The 16,665-nt window shown below is 42.6% G+C and overlaps 2 protein-coding genes across 4 annotated transcripts in view; one reads left to right on the top strand and one right to left on the bottom strand.

Moving 5' to 3' along the window:
• Positions 1-8,259, top strand: part of SIAE (sialic acid acetylesterase) — a 38,602-nt gene extending 30,343 nt beyond the window's left edge. For both annotated transcript variants that reach the window (XM_074321706.1, XM_019710422.2), the window contains exons 8-10: positions 2,235-2,392; positions 3,435-3,627; positions 5,021-8,259. In XM_074321706.1, coding sequence (XP_074177807.1) covers positions 2,235-2,392; positions 3,435-3,627; positions 5,021-5,284 — 615 coding nt within the window. In that variant the 3' untranslated portion in view covers positions 5,285-8,259. The remainder of the gene's footprint in view (positions 1-2,234; positions 2,393-3,434; positions 3,628-5,020) is intronic.
• On the bottom strand, positions 1,105-16,665 carry TBRG1 (transforming growth factor beta regulator 1). Of its 2 annotated transcripts, none has more exons than XM_019710424.2 (9): positions 16,298-16,665; positions 14,625-14,695; positions 13,756-13,988; positions 13,051-13,187; positions 12,632-12,778; positions 11,969-12,066; positions 11,603-11,713; positions 11,041-11,183; positions 1,105-1,360 (listed from the first exon to the last, which is right to left on the bottom strand). In XM_019710424.2, exons 1-9 carry the CDS (start codon positions 16,445-16,447, stop codon positions 1,323-1,325), a joined length of 1,128 nt encoding a protein of 375 aa, XP_019565983.2. In that variant the 5' UTR covers positions 16,448-16,665; the 3' UTR covers positions 1,105-1,322. The 2 variants fall into 2 exon arrangements, with proteins under 2 accessions (XP_019565983.2, XP_019565982.1); XM_019710423.2 differs by lacking the exon at positions 1,105-1,360 and adding an exon at positions 10,007-10,373 and having other exon boundaries at positions 16,298-16,663.

The raw sequence follows: 16,665 nt of genomic DNA on the forward strand, positions 1-16,665 counted from the left end.
ATATATATGTTTTTCCACTATATTACTATAATATTTGAATTGAATTCAATGCAAATGTCAATACAACTAAGCATACTTTTAAAATATGTTCTATAATATGAGCTTTTTGTGCATTTAAAGCATTAGTTTCTCCTCTTGGGATAGGCTCTAGAATTGTAAAGACACTGGTTAGCTTAACTTAGAAAGTTCTACTGGATTGTCTTCCAGACTCCTCTGAACTTTTTTTATTAGTTTCAGGTGTACAAAACAATGTAGTGATTAGACATTTATGTACCTCAGAAAGTGATAACCCCAATAGGTCTATTACCATTGACACTGTACATAATTACTACAATATTATTGACTGTATAGCCTATGCTGTACTTTATATCCCCGCGATGATTTTTTTTTAATTATGGTTGAAATTCAGTATTACTTTATATTAGTTTCAGGTATACAGCATAGTGGTTAGACATTTATATAATTTATGAAGAGATCCCGCCAATAAGCCTAGTACCCATCTGACAGTAGACATAGTTTTTAGTGGCTCTCTAATTTTTAAATTGAGGTGAAATTCACATAATATAAAACTAACCATTTTAAAGTGTTTAGTTTAGTGGCATTTAGTATATTCACAGTGTTCTGCACCCATTACCTCCACAGTGGTTCCCTGTTGTTTATTGGACAAACTCCCTGCAAACACTTGCCTCACTATCTTTCCACCCTTGTCTTTCCCACAGAAACCCTCCACTTCAACTAGACTGCCATCTCTCAAAACTGCCTTTGTCCTTCCTACCTTTGCATCTCATAACGTTCTAACACGTGACATATGAGCAGTCTAATTTGTAGCGACTTCTCGTATTTTCTATACCCATCCAAATTTTTTACATATTCTGAGGATGTGTGTTCTTATAATAATAAACTTTGTCTGTTCTAATTTAGAACTACCTATATAGTATTTAATCCATGCAATTGTATAGTTTTTATTAACATTTCTTATGTGCAGGTCTGTCCCCCCAAAAAAGCTGTGAAGTACTTGTACCAGTTAGTTACTGCTAGGTAACAAACCACCTCAAAACTCCATAACTTAAAATAACTTTTATTATTATACCTCACATGTCTGAGTAGCTGGGGGTTGATTGATGTTGGCTGAGCTTCACTGGACACTTTCATATCTCTGTGGCTCAACTGGGAGGGCTTTGCTCCGGTCGAGGCTTGGCTGGAGTGGATTAGCTCTGTTCCACAGCTGTCATCCTTCTCTCGAGAGTGGTGGGCTAGCCCAGGCATGCTGTTCTCATGGTGATAGCAGAAGAGCAAGCGGAACCATCCAAGGTCTCTTAAGGCTAGGCTAGGAATTGACACACCATAACTTCTGTTTCATCTGTTGGCCAAAGCAAACCACATGGCTGAGCTCAGAATCAAGTGGTGGGGAAATCCATACTCTTTCTCTTGATAGGAGAAACCGCAAAGCCATGTGGCAAGAGGGCATGGATATAGAAAGATGAATAGAATTAGGGTCTTTGATGCAATTTGCCACATGCTCACAGGCAGATCCCTCTGTGCTTTCGTACAGTGCCTAGCCCTGTGTTGTATACAGATGTGTCTGTTACCTATTGCTTTGCAGGAAACTACCGCAAAACTTAGTGGCTTAAAGCATCAGCCATTGTTTTTGCTCATGATTCTGTGCGTTAGCCAGGTGGGCTCAACTGGGATGACTCACCTCTGCTCTATGTGATGTCACCAGGCTTGTTGACGTGGCTGCAGTTTAAACTGAAGCATCTGGGAGTCACGTGACTGGCCCCTCTGCTGGGATTGCTGGGACATTTACAACTATCTTCCTCACTATCTTTCAAATTCCAAGGCCCCTCTCTCCACATCATTTCTCCAGCATGGTAGCTGGACTTTGTTTGCCTGGCCACCGCAGGGTTCCAGGAGAATGAAATCAGAAGGCAGGAGCCTTGAGGCAAAGACTCAGAAGCTGCATAGCATCACGGCTGAGCATTCCGTTGGTCAGAGAACATCACAGACTGAGCCCAGCTTCAGTAGGCGGAGACAGGCTTCACCTCATGATGAGCGGGCTGGCAGAGTTACACACTGTGGCATGTGGGATGAGAGTGAGAGGCTCAGGAAATACCTGCTGAATGACCATTTTGAACAAATGAGGAAAGTGGAACTGGGGTCTGCTTGTGAAAAGGACTCCAGTGCAGGATTCTGATGCAATAAAATTCTGATACAACAATCTCTCTCCTTTCTAGTTGTCTTCAGCTTTGTCCAGTGTGGCCTCAGATGATGGCTTTCCCCAGATCCGTTGGCATCAAACAGCAGACTTTGGCTATGTCCCCAACCTAAGGATGCCCAACACTTTCATGGCTGTAGCTATGGATCTCTGTGACAGAACCTCACCTTTCGGCAGGTATCAGTGCTTCTTGGGCGTTGTTTGAGTAGTAATCATGTATGTTCCTTGTCTGAGGCCTTCACTGTGAAGTTCACTTGTGAGGGGACAGAGAGTAGGTCTAAGGGTTGGACCTTAGAAGCATTATCTACCATCATTTACACTGGGGTGTGCTGCAGTAAAACAAACAAACAAACAAACAAACAAACAAACAAACAAACAAACCCTTCCACCTCTCAGCCTTGATGCCACAAAAACTTACTTCTTTTTCTCATTACATGTCCAGGGGTCACCAGAGAGGTTTTGCCATCATAGTCACTCACAGATCCAGAGAGACAGAGGCACCAAGTTGATCTGTGCTTCCACTGTCCCCTTAAAGTCCCACACTGGCAATTAAATACTCCCCCTGGAAGCAACACAAGTCACTTCTGCCCACTTGCATTGGCCAAAGCAGTCATGTAGCCGTCCCCAGCTTCAGGGAGAGCAGGAAAGGGGCTTCTGCCATGGACTCAGAAGAGGAGCAATGGTAGTTGTGAGTGGCCCCGGTGACTGCCACATGCTAGCTGTAGGATACGAGGGGCTTTTAGATGTGACGTGCAGCCCAACACACAGCGTCTGGATTATAGTAGGAGCTTGAACTAGTATTTACTTATTTTTGAATGAGTAGATATTTGTTGAATGAACAAATAAAACCTGGAGGGGACCAAGTAATGAACAGCAGATTCCGATGAAACATAGGCTATGTTGGTTGGAATGGTCTTACATGAGTTAACTCTCCTGGGTTAGTTCCAGTGCCCACCCTCGCTCCCTCCCTCCCTTTATTTCTTCCTTCCAAGTCATCTGTTATTTCAAGGTTCCCAACCTGTAGAAGACCCAGAGCCCCATCTATGGTTACCATTCACCATTTATCTTAAGCTAACTAGCCACTGATCACTGTTTATTAGATTTAGTCAACTTTGTTCTCACCTTCATGAAGGGTGCTTGTATACTACTTCCTTTTCTTGAAACGTGGTTATTATAAGAGCTCAAACCCAAAGTTTTCTCCTTGTTGTTTATCCTGTAGCATCCACCCTCGAGATAAACAGACTGTGGCCTACAGGCTGCACTTGGGGGCCCGCGCTGTGGCTTATGGTGAGAAGCTGACCTTCCAAGGGCCACTACCTGAGAAGATAGAGCTCTCTGCTGTCAAGGGGCTGCTCAACATCACGTATTCCCAGGAAATCCGGGTGCAGAGACAAGATGACACAATATTTGAGGTGAGAAGAATAGCAGAAACAGTAGGGGTTCCTACTGTATTGGGAGTCAGGATTTCCTCCACAGTGACGCCCGTGTCTTGAGTTATAACATGCTTGGGAGGCAGGTGTTGGTTGGTGGGGGGCTGAGATTGTCTCAGAGGGGCTAATAAGCAGCTTTTCATTCACTTAGAGGCAATTGTGATAGACAAGTCAATTAAGGAAGGGGAAATGAGTCCATATTAAAATATTCTTCTTGTATTTTCCCTCCCAGAGCAACTATCGTTGCTCTGGGCAGGGCCCGCAGCTTTATGTGTAGGTTAACTATTGAAAGGATCCTTGTTCCAGAATATTTTGCTTATGCTTGGATGTCTCTATGTCACACTATCCTAAATTCTGAAATTCTTTTGAGTTTAGTGTCTCCTTTGAGAGGCTTAAGCTTGGTGATTCGTAACTTAGTGTGAATTAATGTAATGAAACTATGTTCTTCTAATACCTAACAAGGGTCATTCCACTGTGGAACTGGGGCTATTGATTAAAGAGGTTCTCAGGAGTCTTCTGTAGTTGGGGTGGAGGCATTCCTAGATGGAACATTTCTTAACATGAGTGTCTGCGAACCATGAGGCCATTTGGCTGGGGTAGGGGTGGTATATGAAAAGAGGGCAGCGGAGGAGATGATAGTATTTAAGAGACTTTAACCTCCTGGGAGTTGATCTAGGGCAGCTTCTCCTCTGGAATCCTGACTACAGCATCCACTGTCTCAGGTGCTTAGTCAGCGCTTACCCTCTTAGCTTCTGGAGCCTGGGTTTTCGTGAATTCTAGCTCCCAGGAAATTTCTGCACCCCGTGTTCTCCGCTCTAGTCAATTGCTGGCAGTGTGTCCATCATCTGGACCTGAGGTCACAGTCGGGATCAGGTCAGAATTTAACCCTTGGGTACTGGATCACTTATGTTCCCTTGCCTGGATTGCTTCCTGACTTGAGAAGGGCTTACTATCCGCAGTTCCTTTGTGCCCCTTCGTCATTCCTCAGCAATTGTCAGCGCCAAAGGGGAGCCGCAGCTGGGCTACTTCACTCTCAGATTCCGGCTTTGCTGTTGGTGGGAGGCTGACAGCAAAGCTGTTTGGGGAGCCTTCCCAAGATCCTGGATGTGATGGTGCTTCCTTGTCTCCCTCAGTAATTTATGTTTTGTTGGTTTAAGTTGTTTATTTCATCACATGAACATGTTACCAACCTGTGGCTGTACTCAGCAGACCCAGCCTGGACTCAGATTTGCTCTGGTTACTGTGGGAAGTGGATCGTTGGCTAAAAGTGGCCCCTTCCCTCCCTCCCTTACAGTCTGTCTGAAAGAGCAGTTCCCGGCCCCTAGCACATCCTTCTACCTGACCTGACCCTTCCTATTTATGATTCTCTTATTAGATCTCATGTTGTGATGACCATCAGTGCAAGTGGCTTCCAGCTCCCATGAACACTTTCTCCGCCCAGACCCTGGCACTGAGTGTCAGTTCTTGTCGTGGCACTCCGGTTGCTCTCCGCTATGCCTGGACCACATGGCCTTGTGAATATAAATGGTGTCCCCTGTACCATCCCAGCAGTGCCCTGCCAGCTCCTCCCTTCATTGCTTTCATTACAAACCAGATGCGTGCAAATTACAGGTTGCTCAGTGATTTAGTTGCGGTATGATCATATCTAAGACGTAAGTGTGGAACCTTTAGATTTGGGCATTTAGGAGTTTAAATGATGACAACTGTTGCTTTTAAAGGAAATTAATAGGAAAGCCTCGTTGGAGAGCTCCCAGCTAGCACGTGGCTGTTTCTGTATTCTGAGATGAGCCAGGGCCGGCAGACGATGAAGTACCTGTCCTTGTCCTCTAGTTAGGCTGGTGGCTGTACTGGACTCATTCCAAACCACAAGCACACTGAACCTCACGGTCATTCACTTCCTCACTATTGAGAGTGAAATGCCTGACACTTTGTCCCCTTACACCCAGAATTGTGGGAACTAGGGTTGGAAGACCTCTCAAGGCCAGGTAGGCCAGCTAGTATTTATGTGTTTTTCTTTCTTTCTCTCTCTCTCTCTCTTTTTTTTTTTTTTTCCAAATCTGACAAGCAGTTATTGAATTTGACTATCAAGTTTCCTTTCTAAATTTCCCAAGTTTTTCCTTGTGTGGAACTGAAATCTTTCTTCTACTACCTGAGTCTTTCAGATAATTGAAGATGGCCCTATAAACAATTCTGCTGCTTCAATCTAAATAATGATAATGTGAATATTGAAAGCTAACAAAGCAGAACCAGATGCAGGCGTCTTGGGAGGTGCTGACCCAGGAAGGCACTCATGCTGCTAGTAACAGGAGGGTGGTGGGGGTGGATCACAAGCTTATGAAATATGACAGTGGAGGTCACTGAGAGGCTAACAGGTCATTAGAATTGAATATAAATCTCAGGCTCTTTTTAGGTAAGAGGTTTAACTATATAAAGGATAATCCAGATGGAAGAAAAAAGTGAGGCTGAAAGGAAAGCTACACGATAAGCATTTAGAAAAATAATTCAGATGGGACAGCTGTGCAAGGCTTTTGTGTGTACTATTAAGAATCATAATGCTAAACTGCTGCATAGCAAAAGAAACTATTGACAAAATAAAGAGGCAACCAACTGAATGGGAGAAGATTTTTGCAAACAGTGCCTCCGATAAGGGGCTAATATCCAAAATATACAAGAAACTCATGCAACTCAACAAAAAAAAAACCAAACAACCCAATTGAGAAATGGGCAGAGGACCTGAAGAGACATTTCTCCAAAGAGGACATACAAATGGCAAATAGACATATGAAAAAATGCTCAACATCACTAATCATCAGAGAAATGCAAATCAAAACCACAATGAGATATCACCTCACCCCAGTTAGAATGGCTATCATCAACAAGACAAATAGTAACAAGTGTTGGAGAGGCTGTGGAGAAAAAGGAACCCTCATACACTGTTGGTGGGAATGCAGACTGGTGCAGCCACTATGGAAGGCAGTATGGAGGTTCCTCAAAAAATTATGAATAGAATTACCGTATGACCCAGCAATCCCTCTCCTGGGTATCTACCCAAAAAATCTGAAAACATTTATCCATAAAGACACGTGTGCTCCAATGTTCATTGCAGCTTTATTTACGGTGGCCAAGACATGGAAACAACCAAAATGTCCTTCGATAGATGAATGGATAAAGAAGTTGTGGTATATATACACAATGGAATACTATTCGGCGGTAAGAAAAGATGAAATAGGACCATTTGTGACAACATGGATGGATCTTGAGAATATAATGCTAAGCGAAGTAAGTCACACAGGAAAAGCAGAGAACCATATGATTTCACTGATATGTGGTATATAAATAAAAAACAACAAAAGAACAAGACAAACAAATGAGAAACAAAAACTCATAGACACAGACAATAGTTTAGTGGTTACTAGAGGGTAAAGGGGGAGGGGAGTGGTAGATGAGGGTGAAGGGGATCCAATATGTGGTGATGGAAGGAGAACTGACTCTGGGTGGTGAACACACAATAGGATTTATACATGATGTGATACAGAATTGTACACCTGAAATCTATGTAACTTTACTAACAGTTGTCACCCCAGTGAACTTTAATTAAAAAAAAATCATAATGCTGTTTATTGGTTGATTAAAAACAGCTCATGGTACTTGATAATTGTGTGTTTCTATTAGAAATTAGAAATAAAAGTATATAGTCACGCATCGCTTTACTGGCAGGGACACATTCTAAGAAATGCGCCATCAGGTGATTATGTCGTGTGAACATCACTGTGAGTGCACTTCCACAAGCCTCGTGGTATAACCCACTGCACCCGGGCTGTCTGGTATAGCCTCTTGCTCCTGGGCGGCAAGCCTGGACAGCATGTTACTGTACGGAATACTGGAGACATTTGTAACACAATATGTACTTGTGTATCTGAACCTATCCAAACATGCAAGAGGTACAGTAAAAATACGGTATAAAAGATAAAAAATGGTACACCTGTCCAGGGCACTTACCATGAAAGGACGGGGCTTGCAGGATTGGAAGATGATCCAGGTGAGTGAGTGAGCGATGAGTGAATGTGAAGGCCTAGGACGTTACATTACTGCAGACCTTATTATAAACAGTGTACACCTATGCTACACTACCATTTATATAAAAATATTTTTCCTCAACAATAAATTAACCTTAGCTTGCTGTAACTTTTTTACTTTATAAACTAGAGATAGCCAAGAACCCCCAGGTTCCTTTCATCCCCAATAACCTAGTGCATGCAATGTGAAAAATGAGGTTTATGGAGTGGATGTATTAATAAAAAGTCATGTGAAAGTTAATTTTAATGGTTGAATAATTTAAAACATTCAGGGGGAATTCAGTTTATTTCTCAAATGAAACAACATGTTACTGTTTGAAAAATGACATTTATAATCACTGTAGAACATTTGGATGCTAGTAAAAAGTGTAAGCAAGTAAAAATCACCCCAAAATTCACCATTTGGAGAGACACACTTAAATAATTTGGTGAAGTCACTTGATTTGTTTGGGTTATAATTTACACACCATGCTATATTATTATTGTGTAATCTGTGTTTTTGACTTGTTTTCAAAATAATTTTCCTTTGTAAATTGAACATAGATTTAGTGTTTCAGTTTGTGGGAGCCACACATTTTATTTAACCAATTTCTCATTAGTGGACATGCAGGTATTTTCCAGTTTTTCACTATTAAACTAATAGTGTGATAATGTTACTTGGAAACAGCATACCACACTTAATTTCCTTATGGTCCTTAATGTGGAATAACAGGTTTAAGGGTAGATACATTTAAAACTTTGATACTTACAGCTTACCCCTTCCAAAGGGTTCAACAGTTAAAATTCCCACCAAGTACAGTCCCATTTTTTTTAACTCATTCTCAATGATATGGGATGTTGTCAAATTTTAAAAATCTTTGTAACAATCCGGTAAATGAAAAGATATTTTAAGTACAATATGGCAGTTATTTTTCGAGGTTTTTCAAATGATGATCCATAGGAAAAACATTTAACATTATTCCACGTATCCCCAGACATGTGTGATATTTATATAAATACATATATACACATTATGGTTGAAAGCAAAATTTCAACCTTCCAACATGCAATGAATGCAGTGCAATATTTTCTAATTATTTAATTTTAAAAGATGTAGGTCTTGATCTTCTGAGTTTATAACAACTAATGGGTTCTTTCCATTCTAGGAAAGTTATAAAGTGAATACTCTTATTAAAAGTAAACAACACACTAATAAAAAAAATTTTAAACATCTTTCTTAAAATGAGGCTGTCTTTTAATGTGGTTTACTCAAGCTGTAATAGAATAGAAAGATATTTGCTATCTGACAAAAGCAGCATGTATCATTTCTGTGTAAGTGCAGCTATGTCAGGCAAGTTATAGAGAAAAAAGACAAAAAAATATTAAAACATTAACAGCTAAGTAATACCTTTCCACCCTTGATTTACCACTATCTAAACTTTAATAATTTTTTTGCACTGTAAAAGCTATACAAACTTACAAAAAGACTATAATTTAGTCATAAAATTAACATTACTTTAGCTTCTGATACTTTATAGTGGTCAGTGTGGTGTGGTGCAAATGTGCTGTCTGAGCCCCTCCTGAATCGGCTGGCCAGATTCACTCCTATAACATGCTAATTCCATTTGTGTTGTCCCATTCCATTTGTGCAGTTAGGAATTACAGCACAGTTAACAACCCAGTTCTCACCACTCCTTCCCCATTCTTCTATTTCTGGAGTCCTTCTGTTCCTTCCCATTCCAGCACCCGGACCTGGATGGCCTCACTGCCCATCCATCTAACTGCTGTGCAGTGGTCGAGATTAGCCTCCGCATTAATGCCATGCGCAGGGTCCAGACAATTCAGTCACACTAAGTGCGGATTTATGTTATTACCCTTAATGAAATGGAGGATGGGAGCCAAACCTCAAATATATCTAAATTTGTGTTAATGTGGTTTCAACATATATAGCTTAAAAGCACATTCTCCAATAAGGAACCACAAAGAGGGTGCAGAAAGGGTTAAAAAGGACCTTTTGATATGTGAGACGTGAAGAAAAGGACGAAGGGTACCTTGGACTGGACTCTCCAGCTTGGGGATGAGCAGGATTCGATTTTGATCATACTGACATGAAAATAAAGCAGCTGCCTGGCGTACAGGGGCTGAGACTTAATATTCCTTAAACTAGGATCAGAATCAAGGGTCGAGGTTGTCGGAATCTTACTAACTCCTTCATGAGTCAGCAGCCGTCTCTTACTCTGGTTGAAAAACGACTTAAGTTTACCTTAGAGCTAAACAAAACAGATTATATCCTGATTACAACAGGATGAAAATAAGCAGAACTGTTAAAAGAAATTTATTACTAAAAATAAAGCAGGTGAAGTTTTTCTCAGGGAACAGTCACCATGGGAACCTCCATGACAGAATGTGTTCATTTAATATCTTCTTCAGTCCGGAATGGCTGCCTTCTTCCACATATTCTAAGTTTTAGTTTAAGTTAAAAAAAATCATCATGATGAAAATGATGTAGTATCTGATCCCTTCTTGTTCAATCTGAAGACTGCGCTGGACTACACTGCGACGGAGACCTCAAGTGCTGTAGGTGGTCATCTGCCAAGGGTTCGCGTGTCAAGAACATGGGCCGGTAAGAAGACACAAAGGCTGTAGGCTGAAGCTCTGGGAGGGCCAATGATCCTGAGGAAAAAATTCCTTCAGTTCCAGTGCTGCCTGGGAATCTCAGGAGACTGATTAGTTCCATGTATGTTCTTTCACCTCCTTAACACCCGTGTATCTGTGCCCTTGTTTGGTAAGATAGGACTGATACTTTCTTTTACAATGAAGAAAACTGTGGCTGAAATAGATGAAGTGACTTGTCTCGGGTTATGTAGTATATCAGGCAAAGAGGGACAATTTTAATTCTAATTGCTTATTTGCAGTCCAGAGCTCTTCCTGTATCAGGGGATCCCAGTGCCAGATCCCCCGATTGCACTACCCATTTCGTGGTAAGGAATCCGTGGACCAGAGGCAGGACCAAGGCCATGACTTGATGCCCTTTACCTCAAATGGAATCTTAGTAAACTTTTACCTGCAGTTCTGCTTAGGTCTTACTTAGGTAGGCAATGAGGAACCCTAGTTTCCTGTGGAGCCCTGCTTTACTGTGACCACAGCCATGCCCTGCGACTTCTGCGAGGACTGCTGGAGAGCAGCTGGTCCTCCTGACTCAGGATTCTCAATGGTGGAACAGTGAAAAGCCTGTATCACTTACTGCCCAGATATTTGGGGTACTCAGCTATGAATGAAGAGGGGAGGGTAGTCTAAAAGTGGTCAATTTTTAAACCAGAAAGGTAAAATTAAAAGGTACCTTGTAGAATGGGATCATTACGATCTTCATCAAAGGTCTGTGTCTGAAAGGCTTCAAAGCTTATAGCTGCATCATTCTCTGGCAGTCCTTGGGGTAGCTGCCCATCTCCGGGTTTGCACACATCAAATTTCACCCATTGGTAACTGTAGGATCAAAGGGAATCATTATCAAGAGCCGTCTGTTAGCCATAACCCATTCTTACTCCAGAGGTCTCAGCTATTTTTTTCTGTAGCTCTCTCCCATGTACATCTAAAAACTTATTACTGCCCCCCCCCAAAAAAAAAAAAAAAAAAAACCGCTAAAAAAAATTAGACAGGATTTTTTAGTGACCCATTCTGTAGGATTTCCTTTGGCTATCATGGTACACACAGAAAATGGTAATTACAGTACACTGGGGTACTGCCTTCTGCTCACCTGTCTAGAGGGCTAAGAGGACCAATACTGAGGCACACTGCTCAAAGAGCATGCACGCCTTGTGCACAGAAGCAGCTCAAAGCAGTTTAGGTCCCTGCCCCACTGACTACTGAGCTTCTCTCAAGGGACTGGGTTTGACCACACTTACTTGACACATTTTCGAGCTCCTGGACAGCTCTGGATCAGGTTGTGGATGGTTGGATGAGAAAACCCAAAAAAGTCAGCTCCAGATGGAAGCAGGTTAGACATTAGTTTCCCCCTAAATAGGAGAGGGAGAGTTTTAATTTGAGACCTCAGAGGGAGATGAGAATGGGTTTAGGAATGGAATGCGGACATGACCACACACAGTAAGCTTTGACTTGGATACGCTGGAAACTATTTGCTAAGACAACTGAGGGATTCAGGATAGCGTTCTCTAAAATAAGGGATCTCTGCTCTTTAAAAGCAAGTGAAAAGGTCTCGCTGTACCAAAAGTGATCTTTTTTGCCTGCCTTCAAGCTGTTGGTCAACTTACATAGTAGCGCTTATAGCCTTGAGCAGTTCTGCATGGCAGGCATTTGCGGAAGAGCTGACAATGGCATTCTGGGGGTCATCCTCAGGAACAATTTCAAACTGAGAAAGATAAAGGAGCCATGAGCGCAATCTTCAAGGAGGAAGTAGTAGAAAGTCATACTACTCCAGTACTATTCTTCACTCTGGAACTTGAAGCTGATATAATCCATACTAGGAGGTGGGTACAATGCCCTAACAGTGCTGTTAAAAATTCAAACAAAAAAAGAAAACAGAGCAAGTCCTTTGACTGTTTCAACTCTATACTCCTGGCCTGGCTGCTCTCCAGAGGTCAACAGTTTGTTACATGCCTTTCCAGACCCTTGCTATCCTTACTTACATCTGTAAGTTCAAATGCAAATGCTATTTTAAAAACACATGAGATCATTCTCTATGTAATCTTAGGTTATCCTTGTAATAGTTAGCCACTTTGACTGCAAACCCCCATTTCACATTATTTTCTTTCTTTTTTGAACTGCAAAATACCTTGACTATAAACTGTTAAATCAGAATTATTCTAATAGGAATTTTTGCCAAGAAAGTATTTCTGTAAAAAGTGCTATCTAGCCAACTTAAATCCTTGACTAGTTTTCTAGAAAGTTCAATGAATTTTTGCAAAGAAAACTACCTGAGGTTGCACACCACCATCCTTGATCTGACAAGTATATAGACACTTCTGGTCGGGGCACTTCATGCTGGCATACATTCGAGTACTGCAGTAACCCACAGGGTAGATGGCACTCTCATCATGGAAGCCAGGCCGGTCGGTGATGATCTATAAAAAGGATTCCCCCAACCTACAAGTGAGGTCACTGGAGAATGTGGAAGTCCAGTGTACTGCAGGTAGCCTTTGGAACCACTCTGGGGCTGCGAAGAGGGAGTGCAGGCTGTGTAGCAGACAAAACCGACCTGGTTCCTAGGGACTGGAGGTTTCTGGGGTTGGTCTGCATCAGCAAGGGGCTGCTGCTAATGGGAATAGGGAGGGAAGGCTCAACCCCATTCCCATGCTTCTGATTCTCCTGTCTATGGATCGCTGGTCTCACTCACCTCCCCCAGGCTATATACTGTTAGACCCCCCAGTCCGATGGGGAACACAGGCCGTCCTGAGGGATCCAGGGCAATGGGCTGAACCAGCTTGCGAGCACCTCCCTCCATTTTCTTTTTCTTGGATGTTTTCTTCAGAACTGAAACGCAAATCTGGGGTCACCCACTTTAAGCCCCTCCCAATGCTGAGGGGAAGGAAAAAATTTACACATGAATGCTAAGAGCAATTAGCCAATCCTGGTTCTACACACTCACTGACTGGGCACATGGGACTTTGCCCCAAAGCCCTGAGTATCTTTCTAACCCGCCCACCTGGCAGTGACCAATTTTATTATTATTGCTTAGGACCTAAGAGTCTTATACTTTTCAAGGCCTCTTACTTCACTTTTAAGATCAGAAATTTCCCAAACCAGCAGTGTGTTCAAAAGGCCACTTACCTCATTTCTCTACCTCTAGGAAAGACTGAACTGAAGGCAACCCAGAGACCCAGAGTTGGCAGGGAAGGATGGGGAGGCCTTAGCCTGCTCCCTTTGTGTCTAACTGGAATTCCTCCACCCAATATGGCTAATGCACTTGTTTTCCAAGGGCTTATTAGGGCTACTCAAGGACCAGAGGAGAGGTGAAGTGGATCTGTGGCCGTGTGTGTCTACCAGTTAGTACCAGGTCTTTGTCATTAGTTGTTGAGCCACTGGGGTAACTCCAAAGTACCTTCCAGTTTGTTGTTCTCTTTGCCCTTTTCTTTTTTCTCCTTCTTGGATTTCTTCCCAAATGGTTCCTCGGCCCCAGTGCTAGGCCCAGAAATGGGCCCAGCTCCCTGTAGCGTTCCCACAGAGCTGGCCACACCGTAAGTCAGGGGCAAACTGGAACTGTGGGAAGGAGCGGCCGCCTGTACTTCCCCTTCAGTTAGAGCCTGAAGCTGAAGGAGCTTCTTCAGCAAGTACCTGAGGTTGGGAAGGAAAGGAGCAGAGGTATGAACTTCTGTTTTATCTCAAGTCACTATTTTACTTAAGGACTGGGAAAAGCCAGAACTATATACAAAGATTCTTATGCTCATAAAAATACCGTTCTTATTGGACCTTAGGAATAATGACGCTCTAGAGGACAATACTCAAGAAGTCAAGGATAAAGAATTGTAGCATATCTCTTTGCATCTGAGGGTTGTTCTACCTTGACGTTGGAAGGTATTAGGCTTCTGAAGGGTATATATATATATATAGACCATGAATTGCATGTGTACATACCCACTGTGCTTTGCACAGAGTAGTGCATAATAAATATTTGTAGGATGAAGAGTTTCTTTTTATCCCTTGGCTTTCATAATTGGGGAGTTATAATTAGATTACTCATTAGTTGTGGCAAGAGGGCTGTGTCAGAAAGATGAGTAGAGGAGCTGTCTCATCACTGTGATCCAAAATGAACTGGGAGCAATACCACAAATTGTGAGTTTCTCTGTACTTGATCAGGGGCCAATGGACTGTGCAATGCACAAAAATCACCATGGAGAAAAATCCCTAGGGCAGTAACACCATATCAATCACCAAAAGTGTGTTTCTGAACACAAAATGAAGTCAGCTCACCGTCTTTCTTCTTTTGCTTTAAGAAATTTTTCCTCAAGACGAGCAATTTCATCACAAATAGCAGCATTTTCCTTTAAGAAAAATTTTGAATATAATCATATAAAATGAATAGAAAATCAAAGGATTATGCTGGGAAGAGGAGCTGTATTTCAAACCAAAGACGTCTTTGTTGTAAACTATAAGAGAACCTATAGGTAGAGTCAAGTTCTACTAGGGGCAGGGTAATTATAGAACTTATCACAACTGGGGTACCTATGAGTAAAAAGGGGGAGCTATTAATGATTATGCCAGAACAATATGGTGAACTCGGGCTATTTTAGGCAAACCAAGATGTACCCTAATTAGGGTAGCCTCTGGCAGAGAAAAGGGCATAGTACTTAAATCCACAGATGCTCAAATTCAGTCCTTATATAAATATGAGGAATATCGATTCCCAAGTACCTTGACTCTTGTCGATCTTACAAAACCAACCTAACCCAAAGCATCCCATGTAATATGAACCTTAAAGACAAAACTGGATGGAACCAAATCAACTCTAGTATGTAAAATTCTTATTCATAATCTACTTATGTGTATTCAAGTATCATCTGTCTTTACTGATGACTCAATCTATTGGCCAAGCATCAGTCCTGAAGGGAATGCTCCAATCTGATGGTCCATAGGTGGGACCTCAAACTCTGAATGTACAACACAATATCCCTTCTTCAGCTAGTTAATGGAATCTAATAACATAGGCCTCAAGCTTTATGTACCTTTGATGTGGAGGGAATAAAAGGTAACAGTCAATTGGCTATCAAATCCTCTTAATTTTACTTTCCTTATTTCTCTACAGTGCACACAGCAAGTGCTAATAAATGTTTCTGGAATGCATGTTCTAATTTCCGAACTGTTCCTTATGCTTCCAGAAAAGGTGAGATGTTCAAGTTTTTGGTAAAAACAATTAAGGTGGTGATTCAGGCTTGGGAGGGCCTTTGAGGACTCCCCTACTTATTTCCCATCACTGAGGCAAGCTTCCGCGATCCAGAACATTGTAAAGCAAAGTGTGGCTGGCAAACCAGTTCATCCAATAAACCCAGTGCGTCTATAATAAAAGAAAGGCAGTAACATTTGAGAGACTCAAAAGAGGTTAGGAGGTAAATTATTGAAAGCTTTACGTGTCCGTTTAGGGAAGGGGTCAGTTATGAGTACATGGCGTGTTTAGGAAATAGGCTGTGAAGTGGAAGTAATAAAGAAACTAGAATCGGGGTGTCTAAGTTGCAGTCAGGGCTCTGACAGTGCCCTTAAAGCTAATTATCTCTTTGGGTTTCAGTGTTGTCATTTTAAAAATAGTGCCTCATTCTCAGGGTTCTCTTGAGAATCTATCGCATTTCCAAGAGTTCTGCGGTGATAACGATAATGGCTGAAACTTATTGGCACATCTTTTAGGTACCAAGCACTTTACTTTCCTCACTTAATCTTCACAGCTCGGCAAGGTAGTTATTCTCCCTCACGGGTGGGGAAATAAGAGTACCGAAATTACGTAACCTGTCCAAGGACATAAGGCAACAGAAAAGCGATGTATATCGCAAAAGCTAACACTGTATTAGTCCTGCCACTCTGGGAAGGGGGACGGTTTGGGGAAAGATTTCACGAATTGAGTGTCGAGGCGAAGGGCCGAGCGGCGTCAGACTCACAAACACCGTGGCTTTGGCGGCTTTGCGCAGCCGTAGGTACTTGAGTCGGTACTTCTCGTTCTGGCTCCTCTTCGGGAGCTTTTTCATCCTGGTCTTGCCGGACTGCAGCGGGGCCCGCAGCGATGGAGCAAGGCCGCGGGGCAGGCTCATGGCCCGGCCCCGCCGCGGGGCCTCCCGGGCGCGGCGGGCATCGACGCCGAGCCGAGGGGCGTCGGGGCGTCGGTCTCGTCCGGTCTGCGCTGGCCGAGCCGGGCCCGGAGGAACCGACCTCTCCAGAACGCTCCCAAGGCGCGCTGCTGGGCCAAAAAACCCCACCGCTGAGCCGGCTCCCAAAGTCTCTCCGCACTTCCGCGTCTGCCCGGAAGTTA

Source organism: Rhinolophus sinicus, linkage group LG16 (genome assembly GCF_036562045.2).
Source record: "Rhinolophus sinicus isolate RSC01 linkage group LG16, ASM3656204v1, whole genome shotgun sequence".
NCBI lineage: Eukaryota > Metazoa > Chordata > Mammalia > Chiroptera > Rhinolophidae > Rhinolophus > Rhinolophus sinicus.

Coding starts and splice junctions, on each gene's coding strand:
- TBRG1 (XM_019710423.2), bottom strand. CDS start 16,447: ATGAGCCTGCCCCGCGGCCTTGCTCCATCGCTGCGGGCCCCGCTGCAG. Junction 13,989..14,624: donor AAAGCAAAAGAAGAAAGACG/GTGAGCTGACTT, acceptor TCCCAACCTCAG/GTACTTGCTGAAGAAGCTCC. Junction 13,188..13,755: donor AGAGAACAACAAACTGGAAG/GTACTTTGGAGT, acceptor TTTGCGTTTCAG/TTCTGAAGAAAACATCCAAG.